The sequence below is a fragment of the Colius striatus genome, chromosome Z (genome assembly GCF_028858725.1).
Source record: "Colius striatus isolate bColStr4 chromosome Z, bColStr4.1.hap1, whole genome shotgun sequence".
Lineage (NCBI taxonomy): Eukaryota > Metazoa > Chordata > Aves > Coliiformes > Coliidae > Colius > Colius striatus.
In genome coordinates, this window is record NC_084790.1 from 4655071 (window position 1) to 4674482 (window position 19412).

At 57.3% G+C, this 19412-nt stretch overlaps 1 protein-coding gene across 1 annotated transcript in view; it reads left to right on the forward strand.

Annotated features, from left to right (window-relative positions):
• Nucleotides 1-19412, forward strand: part of SRCIN1 (SRC kinase signaling inhibitor 1) — a 50634-nt gene that overhangs the window by 25127 nt on the left and 6095 nt on the right. The window contains exons 4-17 of the mRNA XM_062017589.1: nucleotides 7374-7566; nucleotides 7872-8070; nucleotides 8240-8333; nucleotides 9384-10213; nucleotides 10584-10676; nucleotides 10842-10885; nucleotides 11676-11854; nucleotides 12088-12263; nucleotides 12492-12622; nucleotides 13613-13760; nucleotides 14636-14948; nucleotides 15298-15547; nucleotides 16229-16383; nucleotides 16501-16653. Of these exons, the coding sequence (XP_061873573.1) occupies nucleotides 7374-7566; nucleotides 7872-8070; nucleotides 8240-8333; nucleotides 9384-10213; nucleotides 10584-10676; nucleotides 10842-10885; nucleotides 11676-11854; nucleotides 12088-12263; nucleotides 12492-12622; nucleotides 13613-13760; nucleotides 14636-14948; nucleotides 15298-15547; nucleotides 16229-16383; nucleotides 16501-16653 (2958 nt within the window). The remainder of the gene's footprint in view (nucleotides 1-7373; nucleotides 7567-7871; nucleotides 8071-8239; nucleotides 8334-9383; nucleotides 10214-10583; nucleotides 10677-10841; nucleotides 10886-11675; nucleotides 11855-12087; nucleotides 12264-12491; nucleotides 12623-13612; nucleotides 13761-14635; nucleotides 14949-15297; nucleotides 15548-16228; nucleotides 16384-16500; nucleotides 16654-19412) is intronic.

Consider the following 19412-nt stretch of genomic DNA (forward strand, 5'->3'; position numbering starts at 1 on the left):
GATTTGCAGCCCGACTGAGGTGAGGAGATGTCTGCTGGGGAAGTGTCCTGTTACCTGAGCTGTGCTCCTCTTACAAAACAGCCAGCAGCTCTTTGCTGACTCACTCTCTGGGAGCATCAATAATTAACCACGAGCACAGTTCGTTAAGGAGTGAATGAATGAAGAATGAGTGAATGAATGAATGGAGCAGTTTGTGATGTAGAAGGACCAGCGTTGTATCAAGTCTTCTCCAGGCAGAGAAATGGAGAGGGAGACATTGGAGGACTTCATCTCTGGAAATCTCTCCCTCTCCTGCTTCTGTTTCATTAGCAGTTCTCAGAGCTGCTTCAAAGAAAAAGTTTCAAGTTTCAATTAAAATCTTCCTTGGCAATGCTGACAGCAGCAGGGCTGCAGGAGGGACAGATGTTGTTTTTCTCCCAGCTTTGCTCACAGCTTTAGTCGCTGCTGGCCCTTGCTGGCAGCACAGGCATGAGTGGCCAAGGCTCCAGCCCCACTTCCCTGCACACCCCAAGGGACCACTCACCAGGGTCCACAGCACCCTGTGGTACACCTAGGCATTGGGAGCATCCCAACTCTGCAGGGAGAGGCTTCTCTCATCAAGCATCCCTGGCACAGACTCGTTTGTCTGAAGGATGGGATGATGGAGGCTCTGTCCTGGAGCAGCCTGGTGAAGCAGCACTGAGCCTGTGTGTGGGGGCATGGGGGTTACACCAGCCTTGTCCATGCAAAGGCTTTTCCAGGTGTGGGGAAAGCAAAGGGACTGTGTCTGCTGTTATTTTCTCCATCCCTTTGTTTCTAAGACCCATTTACCTGGGGAATGGTGTGGGCTGGGAGTGGTAGTCTGAACCAGACTTTCAGAGATGCTCCTTTTCAGCTGTGACTTGTCAATATTGACTGTGTGGCACGCTGGCCCTGCACTGTGGAGGGTGTGCTGTGATGGCATAGTCCTGTTCTGCCAGGAGAGATGATGCCCTCTAGCTCCAGTGAGCAAGAGTCTGGGAATTCAGGGTAGGAGGCCTCGAGCACCAGTGTGAGGGGCTGTGAGTGCAGGCAGGGGTAGGGATGCAGGTAATGCCTGAGATAAATAGATTTTCCTTGGTTTTTACTAGATAGAGAGACAGACAGGGATGGAGAAGAGGCCTTGTTACCCTCTCCCATGTCTCTTCCTGATGCCAGCTCTGGAGATGGCACAGAAGGATTCAGCAGCTTACCTTGGTCACAGAACCACAAAATGGTAGGGGTAGGAAGGGACTTCTAGAGATCATTTAGTCCACCCTCTTTGCTAAAGCAGGTCCACCTAGAAGAACCTCCACAGCCAGGAGCCCATGTTGACTCCCAGGACAGCTCAGTGATACAGCAGCAGTGCTGAAACATCCTTCCCCACTCCCAGCATCACAGCTGGAGGCCAGTGGGATCTCCTCCTCCTCAGCACTGCTGCTGAGACCCAGTGCCCATCCCGAGAGCTCAGCACATCACCAGATGGGACCCATAGTGAGATGCTGGATTAAATGATGAGAGTGGGATTATGAGGAATTAATCCAGATCAGTGTCCAACCAGGGGCTGGAGCTGGGGTTTATGTGCTTGGTAAATAACGGGTTGCATTGCCTTGCCCAGGGCTGGGCTTGCCAGCTCCATGCCAGCTGTTTCCCAAGCTGCCTAGAGTGGATTTTCGGGGGCCCTCGCCTTTATCCCCATCATGTGGAGCAGCAGAGGAGATGCAAACAGGCAGGAGCTGGCAAAGTGGCAGCATGGCAGAGCAAATGGAACCTTTGCAGGGCTCCATCCACCCCTGCAAGGACAATTCCCAGCTGGCCCGAAGGCGCTGCGGCGTGTCCCTGCCAATGGGGCAGGATGGAGTGTGAGCTGGGGGGGTCTGGGGGCTGCCACCCCCTCCCCCAGCCCCACAGCAGCTGCCCAGTGCAGCTGGGGCCACTTTGCCTGGGGTCCTGGGAGAGGCTGAGCTCGGGGACAGACACTGCCTGTGGCATTCTCACGACGAGGGAGGGCTCATCCATCCCGGCTGCGAGTACAGGTCTGTATCCGTGCTTGTGGGCTGTGCTCTGGCTGTATCAGATGGTTTTGGGGAGGGGAGAGGGGCTGGTCTCTCTGCCAGGACAGGCTGCAGATCTGGGACTGAGCTGGGCTGTGTGCTAGGTCAAGGGATGAGGAGCCATGTGCCCTGCACAGGGTGCTCAGGGACCACCATTCTACTGCCCACTCCCCTTGCTGGAAATCATCTCACTGTGGCTCATCCCCCCTGAGCACTGCAGGTTGTTGAGTGCTGGTGTGTGTGATGTACAGAGGGGTCAGGCAGGACCAGGCTCAAATGGCTGCTTTCTCCTCAGGGCACTGCCCTCAGAGCCTGCTGTGGGTGGGAGTAAGGTGCTGGCAGAGGCTGGACTGTGTCTGCTGTGACAAGCCTTCTGCTCCATCCCTGAGGGTCCTTTTGTGGGATTGCGCTTGCTGCCTGTCTTAGGAAGTGAGTGGAAATAGTAATGAGCTCTGGTGGCTTTGAGTTTTGTGTGGCAACAGCTGCAGAGTGCGCTGCTCTGTCCTGGGGCAGGATCCTTTCCCCAAACATTGAGTCTTCTCTTCTCTTCTCTTCTCTTCTCTTCTCTTCTCTTCTCTTCTCTTCTCTTCTCTTCTCTTCTCTTCTCTTCTCTTCTCTTCTCTTCTCTTCTCTTCTCTTCTCTTCTCTTCTCTTCTCTTCTCTTCTCTTCTCTTCTCTCCTCTCCTCTCCTCTCCTCTCCTCTCCTCTCCTCTCCTCTCCTCTCCTCTCCTCTCCTCTCCTCTCCTCTCCTCTCCTCTCTCCTCTCCTCTCCTCTCCTCTCCTCTCCTCTCCTCTCCTCTCCTCTCCTCTCCTCTCCTCTCCTCTCTTCTCTTCTCTTCTCTTCTCTTCTCTTCTCTTCTCTTCTCAGGGAAAAGACAAAAACCCCAAAGTCTCCCTTCACCCCATCTCTGTCCAACCTCTATTATATGAGACTCCCAGGGAGGCTTGGGCTGGGGATACTCCAATCCCTGACAGCTCTGGGGATGTTCCTGCTGCCTTCCCCAGGAAGGGCTGGGGGGGTTTAGAAACCGAGTGCTTTGCCAGTGGATTTTCACTGGGAGAACCACTAACATAGCACCCAGGGTGCGCTCCCAGGGTGCAAAGCTTTGCTGATGCTTCTGTATCAGCGAGATTTCCTCTGCCCTAGCACCCAGGAGGCTCCCAGGGGCTTTGAAATCTCTCCCTGACAGACAGCAAGCACATTTCCTCCCCAGGGCAGGCTGCAGTCACCCTGACCTTGGTGCCCATCACCCCAGATGCCGCAGCTCTACCCTCCCAAAAACAAGCTGCTCAATGCCTTTTCTGCCTGTGGTGCCAGCTGGGGCTGAAGCTCCTGCACTGAGTCCCTGGCAGCTTTTGTTTTGCATTTGGGCAACTGCACTCCTCCTTCACACTCTGCCCTTGAACCTGCTGCTTCCCATGCTCCAGGGGCCCTGTCTCTGGTTGGAGCTGGTTGGTCTGTCACTGAGACCCTGTCTCTGGGTTAGAGCTGCTGCCCCCTGAGCTGGGCTCCCAGCACAGGCTGCCATGGCAGAAATCAGCCTGTTGGTGTATTAACTCTGTGCTGTGAGGCTGATTTGGTGAGAAAATGGGTCATCTCCCAGCGTGGCATCACGGCAGCACAGGGACAGCGAGTGGGAGAGCTGCCTCCCCTCCCCTCCAGCCTCTTACTGACACCACGGTGGGTTTCAGATGCCACAGGGAAAGATCTCAGTGCCCACAGGGGATGTCAGGCTCTTCTGAAGCTGTAGGAGCCTTAGCTCCTAGCCTGGGGCTCTGGGCTTGGGCAAAACTGCCCTAGGGGGGGCAATAACTGAGAAGCTGGGAGCAAAACACCTTTGCTCCCAGGCTGTTGGTCCAGGGGTGAGGTTTGATCACCTCGCTGCAGTGTTGCTACAGCAGCTGGATTTATCCTACAGCCCCCCAGCAGTGGGATCCTGTGTGGGGAGGATTTCCCTGGGTGGGTGGCATTGATCCACACCACAGTCCGGCCATGGGGCTTCAATACCCATCAGGCAGGCAGGAAGGGGAGGCCTTTGGGATGGAAGGTGCTCATGGAGCAGGAGGACATTGGGATCATTTTTGTGTGCTCAGTACCAGACTGTTGCCAGCCTTTGATATCTCCTGGTCCCTGCAGTGTGTGATAAGGTCTGGGCCAGACATGGAACACCCTTTCCCTTCTGGAGGTGCTGGAGAGAGTTTGATGTTTATTTTTATCCTGCATCACGTTGACAGCTCAGCCCACACCCCCAGCACAGGCTTCAGGAGCTGCCTGGGGAGCCGCACCCCTTATGTGTCCCCAGGTCCTGGGCAGCAACCACAGCCCCACATCCAACCCCCTCCAGATGGACAGTGCTTGCTGGGGTGACGTGTTCCCCTGACAGTAGGGGACATCTGTCCTGTCCATGTAGACACTGCACAGAGAGGTTTGGGTACTGTTCACCCCAGAATGGCACCCAGCAAGGCAGGATTGGGCCCCCCCCTAGGCATCTCCAGTGAAGCAGGAATCTGGGCACCCATTTTAGACCCCACAGTGGTGGATGAAGCTGCGTGAAAGTGCCAGGTCCTGACATGCTGGGGATGAGCCATGGCATCAGTGACTGTGGTCAGGTCCCACCTACCCCAGGAGAGCTGTGAGTGGGGCTGTGGGGAAGCAGAGTCACCCCGGGGGCTGCTGTGCCCTGTCAATGCCAGCCAGTGGCAGAGGCGGGTGGAGACAGGATGTGTGAGGGCTGAGCTGTCAATTAACGGATTCCCTTAGAGCAGGGGAAGTCATTAGCCAGGCAGAGCAATAAAACCCAATTCCCTGGGAGTGGGCTCATTGATGGGCTGCTGGAGGCCAAGGACAGAGTAGACACTGTGCTCACCCCTCACTGGGCAGCTCAACTGCTTGCTGCAGCTGTGAGGCTCCGTGGGCACCCAGGTCTGCAGCTGCAACCCCCAGTCCTGCAGCTGCACCCACCTGCAAAGGTGGCACGGCCAAAAGGGCAGAGACACCCCCCCATAGCACTGGGAGGTCCCTCCCTTCACTGCACAGGGTCTCTCCTTTCCACTCATCAGCGTCCTGCTCTGACCCACGGTATGTGGGTAGCCTGTGGCCAGTAGCAAAGGCTCCTGTGCCCACTGAGGTGCCCTGCAGCAGAGAGGCTGGGGAGGGAGGGGTTGGTAGCTCGCCTGAGAGCCAGCAAGATCTTTGCAGGGCTGGAGGGAGCACATTGTGCTGAGCATCAGGCCAGAACAGTCCCTTCTGGGCTAAAAATCCATTAATTCCCCATCTTGCCCTTTTTTTTCCTTTTTGGTGGGGTTTTTGTTTGACTGATGCCATAATTGGCTCCATCAGATGAGCTTAATTACTCTGGTCATATGGAACCCTGGGCAGGCACAGAGGGCAGGAGAGCTATGAGCTCACCTGGAGCAGCCAGCTCTCCCACACTGCATGCTCCCGTTCTGCAGGGCTGTAGGGACTGCAGTGCATTGGGGTGTTGTGTTTGCAGGGACTGTGGTGTGTTGGGATGTTGTGCTATAGGGGTTGTAGGGACCACACTGCTTTGGGTGTTGTGCTATAAGGACTGTAGGAACTACAGTGCTTTGAGTGTTGTGCTATAAGGACTGTGGTGTGTTGGGATGTTGTGCTATAGGGGTTGTAGGGACCACACTGCTTTGGGTGTTGTGCTATAAGGACTGTAGGAACTACAGTGCTTTGAGTGTTGTGCTATAGGGACTGTGGTGTGTTGGGATGTTGTGCTGTAGAGACTGGTTGTGCTGGGGTGTTGTTCTCATGGGGCTGTGGGGGGCTGTGTGTGCTTCGGGGTGTTGTGCTGTAGGGACTGGGGTATGTTGGAGTGTTGTGTTCTCAGGGCTGTAGGGAGGCTCATACTGAGCCAGGAGCTAAAGGCAATACTGCACACCCTGAGTAAGAGAGATGGGGAGCCACAAGCCCTCAAGGTTTCTCAGGGCTATGCAAGGGCAAGGAGCTCTAAAAAAACCATCTTCTGCTCCTCAAAACCTGCCCACCATGAACATGGGGGAGAGGAGACTGGATTTATCCTCAAAAACCTGCCCCACCATGAACATGGGGAGAGGAGACTGGATTTCCCCCATCACCCTCTGCTCACTGCAGCTTCCTCACCCCACTGCAAAGCCCCCCAAGTCCCTGGGGCTGGATCTGGCAGATGAGCTGGGCCAGGGTTGGGTACAGCCCCGCTTCCCTTTCTCGATGCAAGAGACTGCTGCCAGCGTGCTTTGTGCTGAAACAACAACAAAACTAAGCAGTCAATTTTCCAGCAATTAGCTACAGCGAGAACATTTCAAGTCCTAGTAACTCCCCCTCCCTGCAGGATTAATTAAATCTTCCAATTAATGTCTATTTAAATGATGATGGTGGCTGTTATCATTTCATATTGATTTTTTTTTCTCCCCCTACACCGTCCTTTTTGGTCTCAAAATAGAGCTGTTGTCCCTTCCATGCTGCCTTTTCCACACCCCAGGAGCTGTTTGTTCTCTCTGTTTGATTTGCCAACGTTAAACATGTGTCTGGAAAATCGAGCCTTGCCTTTCAGGGTACGGACAGGCAGCGTCCGTGCTGCTGCCAGGCGGGTACCTGCAGTGAGGGGACCTGGCTCCATGTTTGGAGCTGTTTGTGCAGGAAGCCCGTGTCTGTAGCCTGAACTTTTAATGCTTGGCCATGTGAAATGGGACTCCTGGCATATTAAATTTTTACTGCTATAAAACCCAAAGCCATTAGTTTCCCCTCAGGCTCAGGCAGCCATAAACCTTGCCGCTGCTTTGCTTCCAGAATAAGTCGGGCATTTATGTTTCCCGGGAGCTGGTTCATTGGCGTAATGGATGTGTAACCTCCTGTAATTGCTAAGGTTATTCTCGTGCTTGCATGCGAGCCCTGGCTCTGTCACCAGCTAGCTCGTGCTGGTTTTATTTCGAGTGGGTTGCTGGTGAGGGAAGTCAAAAGGAGCCTGGAACGGCACCGGGAGGCTTTGAAATGCAGAATGCTGCCAAGCCTGAAGTGGAAAACGTGAGCAAGCAATTGCAGGAGTCAAGGGGACTGTGAATGGTTGTACATGCTTAGGGCAGGAGGTGGAGGAGGACTTGAGCTGGCACTGTACCTGGGCCACATCGGTGTGCTGGCTCAGCCAGGGAGAAGGACTGAGCATCCCTGGACATGGCTCAACCTCACCTGAGCTGCTCCATCCCAGCACCGGGCTCTGGAGGAAAGGCAGGAGCAGCACGCTGGTTGTACTCAGAGGAGTAGACCAGGGCTGAGACACCCAGCACAGCTCCCCTGACCTCTGTCCTCTCCCCTTCCAGACAAGGAGCTCCCGACACTCCCAGGGCTCCCAGCCCGGCTTGGCTGATCAAGCCAAACTCTCCTTCGCTTCGGCCGAATCCCTGGAAACCATGTCGGAAGCGGAGCTGCCCTTGGGGTTCAACAGGATGAACCGGTTCCGGCAGAGCTTGCCCCTGTCCCGGTCCACCAGCCAGACAAAGCTGCGATCACCAGGTACCCTCGGGGCTCAGCCTCCCCCCTGGGACAGGCAGCACGCACCTGCCTGGTACCAACAAACATCTCTGCCCACCTCTGCGGGTGGACGCCGGCACGCTCCCGGTGTGGGATTGATTTGTAACCTGCGCAAATCACCCCAGGAGGAGCGGGGGCCACTGCATCCTGTGCAGGGTGGCTGAGGGGGGTGAGCTGCCTTCAGCCTTGCTGCTCCAGGGTGAGGTTGGGTGTCCAAAGGTCCCCAAGCCCTTGTTCCCCATCTTCAGTGGGCACACCTCACCCCTTCCCGCTCCTTCTGCTTCCAGGTGTCCTTTTCCTGCAGTTTGGAGATGAGACGAGGCGCGTCCACATCACCCACGAGATCAGCAGCATGGACACCCTGCACGCCCTCATTGTCCACATGTTCCCCCAGAAGCTCACCATGGGGATGCTGAAGTCTCCCAACACTGCCATCCTCATCAAGGACGAGTCGCGCAACGTCTTCTACGAGCTGGAGGATGTGCGGTGAGACGGGGGGAGGGAGAAATCCACCACAGATTGGGTTTCCTTTCTTTAGAGCAAGGGAATTCTGAAAGCAGAAGGGTGAGGGTGGGTGCAGTCCTGTGACTTGGACTTGCTGGGGGCTCAGGGTGCTGCCTGGCCGGGATGCTCACTGCTCTGCCTCTCCTTGCAGCGATATCCAGGACAGAAGCATCATTAAAATCTACCGGAAAGAGCCGCTCTACGCCTCCTTCCCAGCCTCACACATCGCCAACGGCGACTTGAGGGTAAGGGGGGATGAAGTGTCCTGGGCAGAGCCTGCAGTGTGGGTGCACCTGGGGAACTGGAACCTGTAAAGAAAGTGATGGATGCTTTGAGATTTTGAGTGTGCCCTTGTCATCGAGAAGGCCAATGACATCCCCGGGGGCATTAAGAAGAGCGTGGGCAGCAGGTTGAGGGAGGTTCTGCTCTCCCTCTGCTCCGGTGAGGCCTCATCTGGAGTCCTGTGTCCAGTTCTGGGCTCCCCAGTTCAAGAGGGACAGGGAACTGCTGGAGACAGTCCAGCCGAGGACTACCAAGGTGATCAGGGGACTGGAGCATCTTCCGTATGAGGAAAGGCTGCAGCACCTGAGGCTGTTCAGCTTGGAAAGGATAAGACTGAGGTGGAAGCTTACTAACACTTCCAAGTACCTAAAGGGTCGATGTCAGGAGGATGGGGCAACATGTTTTTTCCTATAGTATCCATTGACAGGACAAGGAGTGATGGACATAAGATGGAACACAATCAGTTCCATCCAGTTTTAACTTGTGTCTTTTCTCTAAGGATGAGGGAGCCCTGGCCCAGGCTGCCCAGGGAGGGTGTGGAGGCTCCTTCTCAGGAGGTTTCCAAACCCACCTGGACATGTTCCTGTGCCCCCTGAGTGAGGGGAACCTGCTTTAGCAGGGGTTTGAGCTGGATGAGATCTGGAGGGCCCTTCCAGTCCGTACCATTCCATGACTCTATGAGACAGGGACTGGTAATTGTGTGTGGCTGTGGAAGGAGTGATGGCCATGGCTTGTCTTTCCCGTTTCCAGCATTGTTAAGTGTTACCTTGAGAGAAAGGATGTTTGAGGCCTGAGTAAACATGGCAATTAGTGGATTCATCGGAATAAATCATCCTGCTTGTGGATGGGAATGAGGGAACTGCCATTTGCCAAGGCTAGATGAAGACACAGGAGATGCTGATCTTGCTCCTTAGAGGAGTGCAGTGAGACAGGGTCTCAGCCAGGCAGAGCACCGGCAGGGGGTCCAGCAGGCAGAGCTGCAGTGCTAACCCCTTCCATGCCCCTTTCTGCAGAGGGAGATGGTGTACACCTCCAGGGAGTCATCTCCTACCCGCCGGCTCAACAACATGTCCCCAGCTTCCCACCTTGCGTCCGGCTCGCCTCCGCCGGTGCTCCAGTCGTCCTCCCCGTCCCGCTCCCGCATGTCCTACAGCGGGGGCCGCCCACCCTCCTACGCCGGGAGCCCCGTCCATCACAGCGAGCGGCTCTCCAGCTTGCCCCCGGCCCAGGGCGTCTCGCCCAGCCCCAGCGCCATCCTGGAGCGCCGGGATGTGAAACCAGACGAGGACCTGGCTGGGAAGAACGTGGTGCTGGTGAAGAACGAGGGGCTCTACGCTGATCCCTATGGCATGGTGCACGAGGGCAGGCTCAGCATCACCTCCACTCAGTCCCTGGCTGGCATGGGAGACCCTTTTGGCTACTCGGGGGGGCTGTACAAGCGAGGCTCAGTTCGCTCTCTCAGCACCTACTCGGCGGCAGCCTTGCAGACGGAGCTGGAGGATAGCCTGTACAAGCCCAACGCGCCCATTTACAGCGACACGTACGGCCCCGGGCTGGGCTTCCGCATGCCCCCGTCCTCCCCGCAGAAGATGGCAGAGGGGCGGCTGGTGGACGTGCAGCCGGGGCAGAGCCCGCACAGCCCCTACTCGGGACCCCCCAGCCGCTCCTCGCCCGTCCGGCAGTCCTTCCGCAAGGACTCCTGCTCCTCTGTCTTCATGGAGAGCCCCGTCAACAAGCCGCGCAACCCCAGCGCCTCCGGCCCCCCTGAGCTCTTTCCTGGCCCTGGCGATCGCCCGCTCTCAGGGTTCAGCTCCCCTGGACCAGCTAAGGATACAGAAACGAGGTGAGATGGGGTGTGGGAGATCTCCCCACCCTGGATGTGAGCTTTGCTGCTGGGGTGGTTGTGCATCGGTGCAGCTGGGGAGGGAGAGGAGCGGAGGAAGGCTTTGCACTGTGGCAGAGGTGCTGGGGTGGGTAGTGAAGCACCAAACTGAGCAGGGCTGAGGGGAGTGACTGGAGGTAGCCAGAGGCAAGGAGAGAGAAGGAAGGGGATGGAAGTATCTGGTGGCAGTGGCATTGCCATTTCCCCAGTGTCCATCCTGGGACTTGGAGGGACCCGGTGAGTGCATGCTGGGGAGGTCAGGACAAGCCCAAGAGTGCATGTGGTGCCAGAGCCAGTTCCTTACTCAGGCCCTCTCCTTCCACCATGGCAGGGAGCGGATGGAGGCAATGGAGAAGCAGATTGCCAGCCTGACTGGGCTGGTGCAGAGCGCACTGCTCCGTGGCTCCGAGGCTGAGACCCCCAGGTAAGGAGCAAGAGGACAGGTGAGGGACCCCAGGGTCTGCTAAGGAGAGGGGGATGCCTCAAGCTGGAGGATTTTGCAGCCCCCACTGTGCCCCCATGGCCCCCCCAAGCAGGGGAGGACAGAGGTGCCTGGGCCACGCTCGCTCACCTGTGTCTTTCATTGCAGCGAGAAGACAGAAGCCACTAATGGTGGGACTCCACCATCAGCATGTAAGTGACTGCTGAGCCTCATGGCACAGCACCCCCTTCCCTCTGCCCCATGGCTGCTGGGAGTCCCAGGGTACAGCAGCAGGGACTCTGCAGGCATCATCACATGGTGGCAGAGGGGCACCCCCCCAGCTTGCTACAGGGCTGCTTGGGGGTGGCCTCTCCTTGGAGCACAGTGGGTAGACCACCAAGAACTGTTGGACCAAACACAGGTTGGGGAAAGAGATGTCTTCACTTCTAGGCTACTCACTACAGGAAAGACACTGAGGGGCTGGAGCATGTCCAGAACTGGGCACTGAAGCTGGGGAAGGGGCTGGAGCACGAGTGTCATAGGGAGGGGCTGAGGGAATGAGGGTGTTCAGCCTGGAGAAGAGGAGCCTGAGGGGAGACAGGAGCACTCTCTGCAACTCCCTGACAGGAGGCTGTGACTGGGGAGGGAATTGATCTCTGCTCCTAAATTCTAAGTGACAGGACGAGAGGAGGTTTGGGTTGGAGCTGAGGAAAATCTTTCTCCCTGAGAGGGGTGTCAGCCCATGTGCCAGGCTGCCCAGGGAGCTGGGGGAGTGCCCAGCCCTGGAGGGATCCCAAAGTCATGGAGCTGAGGTGCTGAGGGCCAGGGGTTAGTGGTGGGCTGGGCAGGGTGAGAGCAGTGGCTGGTCTCGATGATCTTAAAGTTCTTTTCCAACTGAAACGATTCTGTGAGTCTCACCTGGGAAAGCAGAGGAGCAGAGTTTGCAGCCATCCCCAGGGCAGGGTCTGTTCCCTCAGCAGCCTCTTCTTGCCCTCCCCTCAGCGACCAGCCGCAGTGGCATGGGGACGCCGGTGCCCGCTCCCCCGCCGCCCTCTGCCACCAGCACTCCGGCGGGACAGCCCACAGCCATCACCCGCTTGCACATGCAGCTGCACCTCCACGACCTGCAGCAGAACACCAGCGACCTCCGCAACCAGCTGCAGCAGCTCAAGAAGCTGCAGGTGGGTACCAGGGGCAGGTCCTAAAGCCAGCCCAGCTCTTCCTGGGATGGTTCCAGACACAGAGCAGGAAAATTCCCCCTCCTTTCCTGGTGACCGTGCATGGGGATGGGAATGGGGGTGGGGATGGGGATAAGGATGGGAGAGTGAAGGGATCCCTCCCCACATCCGTTCCCATTGGGGTGGATCTTGCCCACGTTGAAGTCTCCTCCTCCTCCTCCTCCTCGTCCCTGCAGCTGCAGAACCAGGAGATGGTGAAGACGATGCTGCGCCGGACGGAGACGGAGATCAGCGTGCGGGTGACAGACACCATGCGCAAGCACGAGGACCCTCTGCAGCGCCAGCGCAGCTTGGTGGAGGAGGAACGGCTGCGCTACCTCAACGAGGAGGAGCTCATCACACAGCAGCTCAAGTGAGCAAGGGCTGGTGGGGAGCAGGGGGTGGGATCCTTCCACACAGTCCCAGGTCCTCCATCATCAGCAGATCCAGCCAGTGCCAGGCCACATCCTTGACTAGATGAGGAGGGGATCCCCAGTTCTGTTTCCTTTCCCCTTTGCTGTGTGGGGATATGCCAGGCTGCCCTGGCTCACCAGCATCCCTGAGCAGTGGTGACACCCCTGCCCTGCCTCTGTGCTCACAGTGACCTGGAGAAGGCAGTGGAGAAGATCCAGAAGGATTTGGCCCACAACCACCGGCTCATCCCCGTGCAGGAGCTGGAGGAGAAGGCAGTGGTGCTCAAGCAGCTGGGAGAGACACTGACAGACCTGAAGGGTGAGGAGGTGGCCGGATACAGGGCTGGGTGGCAAGCAGAGCCTGCCTGCATGTCCCTGCTCCATCCTGGAGTGTGGGATGCTCCAGGTTGCCCATTGCCTCTGGGTTGGTGTGTTTGTGTGTGCTGGTGTGTTCACCTGCATCCCCAGGGTATGTTACCCCAATGTCTGTTGTTGTTGTGTGTCCCCTACAGGCTTTGGGCTGCTGCAGAGGTGAGGGCTGCACCCCCAGCTCATGCTGCCTGCCCCTCTTTGCTCTGCTAGCTGCCCAAGTCAGTCCTGCAGGCTCTGCCCAAGCTCTCCTTGACAGCTCACAGCTGCTCAGATCTTCTTCTTGCCCCCCAGGACAAGCACTTGCCCACTTCCATGCACTTGCCCACCTCCATGCACACTGACCTTGATTTTGCTGCTAATGCAGCCTCCCATCCCCTCTGGGCTGTTCCCCATCCTGCCAGTGCCTCGATTCAAAGTGGCAGAGCTCCTGCCTGACAGAGTCAAGGCAGATGATAAATGATGATTTGGCAGCAGTGGCTGAGGTTGCAAGAAGGAGGGCTGGGTTGGGGAGGCTGTGAGACACAGCACAGATTTGGGAGCAGCTCCACTTTCCTGCAGCCTTTCGGTAGTGTCAGGCTGATGCTGAGCAGGTGAGATGGCAAGCAAGGCCCTGGGCAGGGAGCCAGGGGCAACCTGCTCCATCTTAGCCCCTGCCACCAAATCCCCAGGGTCCAGGGTACCAAGCCCCCAGCTCCAGAGCAGTGTTTGATGCCATGGATGTGGAGAGGGGAGGCATATTCAGAGGCCAAAATCAGTGCCAGGTAGCAGGAGAAACCCCAGACTGCCCAGGATTCATCCCACAGGATGCCCTTGCCATAGATAGGATGACCATGGTAGTTTTGGCAGGCATGAGGTGCCCTGGCACTGCCAGCCAGGCACCAGGAGTTACTCCCCATCACAGCAGAGCCTTGGTGACCTCCCACTCTCCTCTCCCCAGCCCAGTTCCCCAGCCTGCAAAGCAAGATGCGGGTGGTGCTGCGGGTGGAGGTGGAAGCTGTCAAGTTCCTGAAGGAGGAGCCGAACCGCCTCGATGGTCTGCTCAAGCGCTGCAAGACAGTGACAGACACCCTGGCCCAGATCCGCAGGTGAGCACCAAGCCCTAACCCCGGCCCCTCGAGTACCCTCCATTTGTCCCTCTGCCCCCCAAGTGTGTGTTGATGTCCTCTTTGCATCACAGATGCAAATCCCAAGAGCTGTTGGGAAAAAAAGGCTTGTTTTTCTGCTAAGGAGCTAGAAAATGCCCTCAGCTCTTTCTGGTTCTTTCCACACATGCAGGAACCTCTCATTCTAAACTGATTTTTCCTTATCACCTCGGGAAAAAAAAAAAAGCATGTCTGTACAGGGACAGAAAGGTGTCCCTTAGTGTGATCAGAAATCTCTTTCCTGAGGAGTCAAAAACTCATTCTGTTGGAGAAAAATCACCTTCCAGATCTAACGATAGTGGCAGGTTGGGCCGTGCTCCGAGGCCGAGCCCACCTGCCTCTTCTCGTTATGAGACCTTTGGGGATGGCTTTGGGCTCAGCCACGCTGCAGGAGGAGTGCTCCAGCTCCAGGCTTGCCTCGGGCTCATTGCTAGCCTGGTTTTCAATGGAAATGAGCTTGTGTGATGATCACACAGTGTCTGAATCTGCCTACCTGTCACTCCCCGGCCCTAATAATTCCTGAATCCAAAGGGCAATTTCAGCCAGATCTGATGGGGTAGCAGGATTCAGAGAGACCCAATTTCCTACAAGGTTCATGAGAATGGACAGCCAAGTAGAGGAACTCATTTGTGTGCTCCCCCAGGAGAGGCTGTAGCATCTACTCCAACCCCTTCCTTGGCATCAGAGAACCTCAACCTTCAGCCATGTAGCACAGAGTTGCAGGAGAGCAATGGTTTCTTTGCAGCATGGCTTGGAGAGGGTGCAGTAACCCCCCTGTACTGTGCAGCCACCCAATACTTTTGCTCTGTCCCTGGCAGGCAAGTGGACGAGGGCGTGTGGACCTCTCCCAGCAACCTCAGCCAGTCCCCCAAGAAGGTGGCCCCTGAGACAGACTTCAGCAAAGGGCTGGATCTGGAGATGCCCACCAGCCCCCCAGTGAACCTCCACCACCTGACAGCTGTCACCGAGACCCTGGGCATGCCCAGCTTTGGGCACAGCCCCCCTCAAACCCAGACCCACCCCTCCAAGAGCAATAACCCTTCTCGAGCTCCCGAGATGGTCCCTGCCAAGACCCAGACAGGCCCGGAGACCCCCAGCAAGAAGAGCGCAGACAAAGCCGTATCTGTGGAGGTGAGAGCCTGGGGTGGGTTCCTCAGCTGGGGAGGGGATCTTCTAGAGGTCCTGTCCCTGTGTCTCCAAGCTGAAACTGGGAACAGGAACTGGGTCCATCCTCCTCCTTGCTGGGTTTGTAGCTGGTGGGGTATATGGAGGGTGGGGAGCTGCAGGTGGTGCCGCCTTGGGAGCCCCCCAGATTACTTGCTCGGGGACGTGCAGCTTGGGGATGAGGGCAATGCTGGCCCCCTGACTCTTGCCAGGTTTGAGGAGTGGCAAGAGGACTGTGGGTCACATCCTGCCTGCAAGGGCAGGGGAAGCTGTTGTGGGGTTGGAAGGTGCAGTGAGCTGTGCCTGCTGTCCACAGGCTGCCGAGCGGGACTGGGAGGAGAAGCGGGCAGCACTGACCCAGTACAGTGCCAAGGACATCAACCGGCTCCTGGAGGAGACACAGGCCGAGCTGATGAAGGCCATCCCTGACCTGGAATTCGCAGCCAAGCACAAGCAAGCCACGGGCAGCAGCAGCACTGCCTCCACACCCGAGCACAAGCCCTCCAAGCCACAGCATGCACCCAAGTCAGGAGGCAAAGGGGATCCCAATGGCCGCAGGGGCTCAGGTATGGTGTAGGAAGAGCAGGGGTTTACCTTCAGGTCCCATGGCTGGGAGTACTTGGTCCTAGAATCATAGAATCATTTTAGTGGAAGAGAACTTTAAGCTCCTGTAGTCTCAGCCCTGCCCTGACACTGCCCAGCCCAGCACTAACCCACAGCCCTCAGCACCACGGCTTTGGGATCCCTCCAGGGCTGGGCACTGCCCCAGCTCCCTGGGCAGCCTGGCACAGGGGCTGACACCCCTCTCAGGGAAAAAGTTCTTCTCAATCTCCAGTCCAAACCTCCTCTGGTGCAACTTGAGGCCGTTTCCTCTTGTCCTGTTCCTTGTGACATGGGAGCAGAGACCAAGCTGCCCCCAGCCACAGCCTCCTGTCAGGGAGTTGCAGAGAGCAAGAAGATATCTCTTCAGTCTCATCTTCACCAGGTTAAACACCTTCAGTTCCCTCAGCTGCTCTTCATCAGAGTTGTGCTCCATCCCTTTCCCCAACCCTTCAGTGTCTTTCTTGTAGTGAGGGGCCCACGGTGTTTGGGCACGTGCCCTGACCGACCCGTCACTGTCAGTCGTTCCTGGGGCTGTGCTGCCCTGAGGGGAGGTTTTTACCCAGGGAGGCAGTGGGAGAGCCTCGGGTGTTGTATTAGAGGGGCAGGGAAAGGTCTCGTGCCCTCACAGCATTGTTTGTTTCCAGATGAATTGACAGTGCCGAGGTACCGGACTGAGAAACCCTCCAAATCGCCGCCACCTCCCCCTCCACGCCGGAGCTTCCCCTCTTCCCACGGGCTGACCACAGCCCGCAGCGGTGAAGTCATTGTCACCAGCAAGAAGGAGCCTGGTTTTATGAAGGTAGAGAGTGGGGCCATGGGATGGCTACTGGGCTGGACTGAGCTGGTCACCATCAGCAAGGCCAGCCTCAGTTCCCCGTGCCCCACAACACCTCACCACCTCACTCCCCTTTTGCAGAAGGCTGAGTCGGAGGAGCTGGAGACCCAGAAGCCCCAGGTGAAGCTGAGACGGACGGTGTCGGAGGTGGTCAGGCCAGCGTCCACCCCTCCCGTCATCGCCTCTGCCATCAAAGATGACGATGACGAGGACCGCATCATTGCAGAGCTAGAGGTGAGGGCAGGAGGGGCTGCGGGATGCCCCAGCTTACCCGCACCACAGGCCATGCCCACCCAGCTCTGGGAACCTTTGGGGAACACCTTGGGATCGGGGCTGGGGAGTGGGCACAGCGATGGGCTTCCCCCTCCTCGCCTGTCAGCCAGCAGGAGCACGGGGTCGCAGGGATGGGCAGTACACAGTAGCTGCACCCTGCCAGGCCCCTCTTTGGATCCAGGTGCTGCGTGCCTGATTCACCATCGCTCTTCAGCGCTTCCACCCCGTCTTGGGCTTTAAGCCAAACTTGTTTTTATGCAGCTTTGGCTGGAGGGTCGTTGGGTCTTGTGCACAGGGCACTCTGCAGAGATCCCGCCTGGGCTGCCATCCTCAGGCTTTGAACTCCCTCAGGCTGGCTGTGCCCCCAACATCTTCCCTCCATTTGCTGTGGTTGACTTACCCAAGTGGGTAGTGGATGTTTTTCCTGTGGCTGCTTTTCCCCCAGCAGGCTGGGGGGATGGGGATGCCTCCTTGGCTGATGAGAACAGCCAACGTTTTGCTCACTGCCGAGCCCTGCTCTTGGCGTGACCATCCCAAGCCTTCCTGCAGGCACAGGCTGCACCATTGACCACCCTCCCCCCACAAGCCTCCCTGCTCCAACCCCCCGTGTTTGACTCCCCAGGTGTTTCAGAGAAGCTCTGCCTCCCCTTTCCTTCCCAAGCTCCGTTACGATCCGCGCGTGGCTGCCGTCTCCCCTGGGCACGCAGACATGTGGCCCAACGGAGCCTCCATTGCAGCCGAAGGATGGAAGGTAACAGCTCGCTCCCAGCGACGACCCCTTCTCCTGCTGCACTTTAACCACCTCCTCTCCTCGCCTCTTTTTAACTCACTTTTGCTTCTCTCTCTGATTTAACAAACTAATGGCTTATCTCCACTCCCTCGCTCACCGCCACGGCGCGTACGGCACTGACACGGCACAGGACCGAGCACTAACCTATGCAACAGCAGCATGGGGCTGCTGCAGCTCCCACGAGGGCCAGATCCTGTGGCCACATGGGTGGGAGGAAGGAACGGGCCACCCCAGCACTGCACAGGGCACAGGGAGGGCTCACTGCTCTCATGCCACACTGGGTGCCAGGGGAAGTTGTCACTAGAAAAGGGCCCGTGGCAGGAAATTATACAATCATAGAATTGTTTTGGTTGGAAAAGACTTTGAAAGTCATTGAGTCCAGCCCCTGCCCTCACACTGCTGAGCCCATCACTAACCCATGTCCCTCAGCACTTCAGGTCCACGGCTTTAAACATCACAAGGGATGGGGACTCTACAATGCATGTTGTGCCCTGACCCTGATCCATGTGCATGAGGCAGGTGGAAAGTGAAGGGCTGGATTGGAGACTGGTGGCTGCTGGGACCTCTGTCACCCCTCCTGGCTGCTGGGCTGCTGAGTGGGCATAGCCTGGGTCCATCCTGCCCTGGGCTCTGGGGTGGAGAAAGCAGGAGGAAAGGAAGGTGCCGGGGGAGAGGATGGGATGGAGCAGTGAATACTTGCAGTGCAGGAACAAGGGGCAGGGGGGTCTGGGTACTCTGCAGGGATCCTGCTGTGTCCCTCCCCTCTCCTGGAAGATCCAGCACCGTGGCTGAATCATTCATGGCTGCCCCAGAGCAGCATCTCATCCCCATGGGAAAGAACGCTTCTCCCCAGAGCTCAGATGGGTCCAGTTCACCGACCCAGAGTTCTGTGGCCATGCCATCACTCATGTCTCCTTCCCTCTATGCCCTGGGAGCTACTCACATTGCCAGGGCTGTGGCATGAGTGAGAAACACTGAGCCAAGGCCAGTGTCCTGGGTGCCTGCCAGCAGCCTGGTGTAACCGCTGCACGCCTCGCTCTGCCATCAGGTCAGAGTGCTGGTGTCAGTGCCGGCTGCACAGGGAGCCACTGGCCAGTGCAGGGCATGGGGCAGAGGCCCCATGGCTGCAGCTGCAGGGGGGCACCTCTTCTGCCAGCGAATCTCTCCAGCTCACCTTCCCTTGCCTCCGCAGCAGGCACAGCCAGCTCCAGTCTCCAGGGCACTGCACGGCTCGTTGCATCTTCTAGGAAGAGAGAGGTGGAGGAGGAAGGATGGTGTTTCCTAGGTGACCTCTTGCTGCTCAGAGATTTAAAGGGCTGGTGCCCCTTGGCAGCTTGTTTGCTATGGCTCATCCCCTGCCTGGAGCTCTGCTGGGAGCCGTGGTGTCCTGTGAAGCCTGGGCTCTGTGCTTGCACCAATGCCACGACGGTTTATACCAGCATGGCAGATATCCAAACGGGGTGGTAGCAGTCGGGTTTCCAAAGGCATTTGAGAGGTGCAACAACACCAACTCATTTTTGCTAAAAACTCCAGGCAAGTTATTGCCAACATCTCCCAGACTCAGGTTAACTTAAGCACAGGAGAATACCAATCCTGTCCATGCTGGTGGGTACCAGTGGAAACATCAGGCTGGGCAGAAGATAGCAGAGAATCATAGAATCACAGAATGGTAAGGGCTGGAAGGGCCCTCCAGAGCTCATTCAGCCCAATCCCCTGCTAAAGCAGGTTCCCCTCCATCAGAGGGCACAGGAACATGTCCAAGTGGGTTTGGAAACCTCCTGAGAAGGAACCTCCACACCCTCCCTGGGCAGCCTGGGCCAGGGCTCCCTCATCTCAACAGCAAAGTTGTTTTCCCTTGTGTTTGAGTGGAGCTGTTTGTGTTCCAGTGTATGTCCATTGCCCCTTGTTCTGTCACTGGAGACTGCAGGAA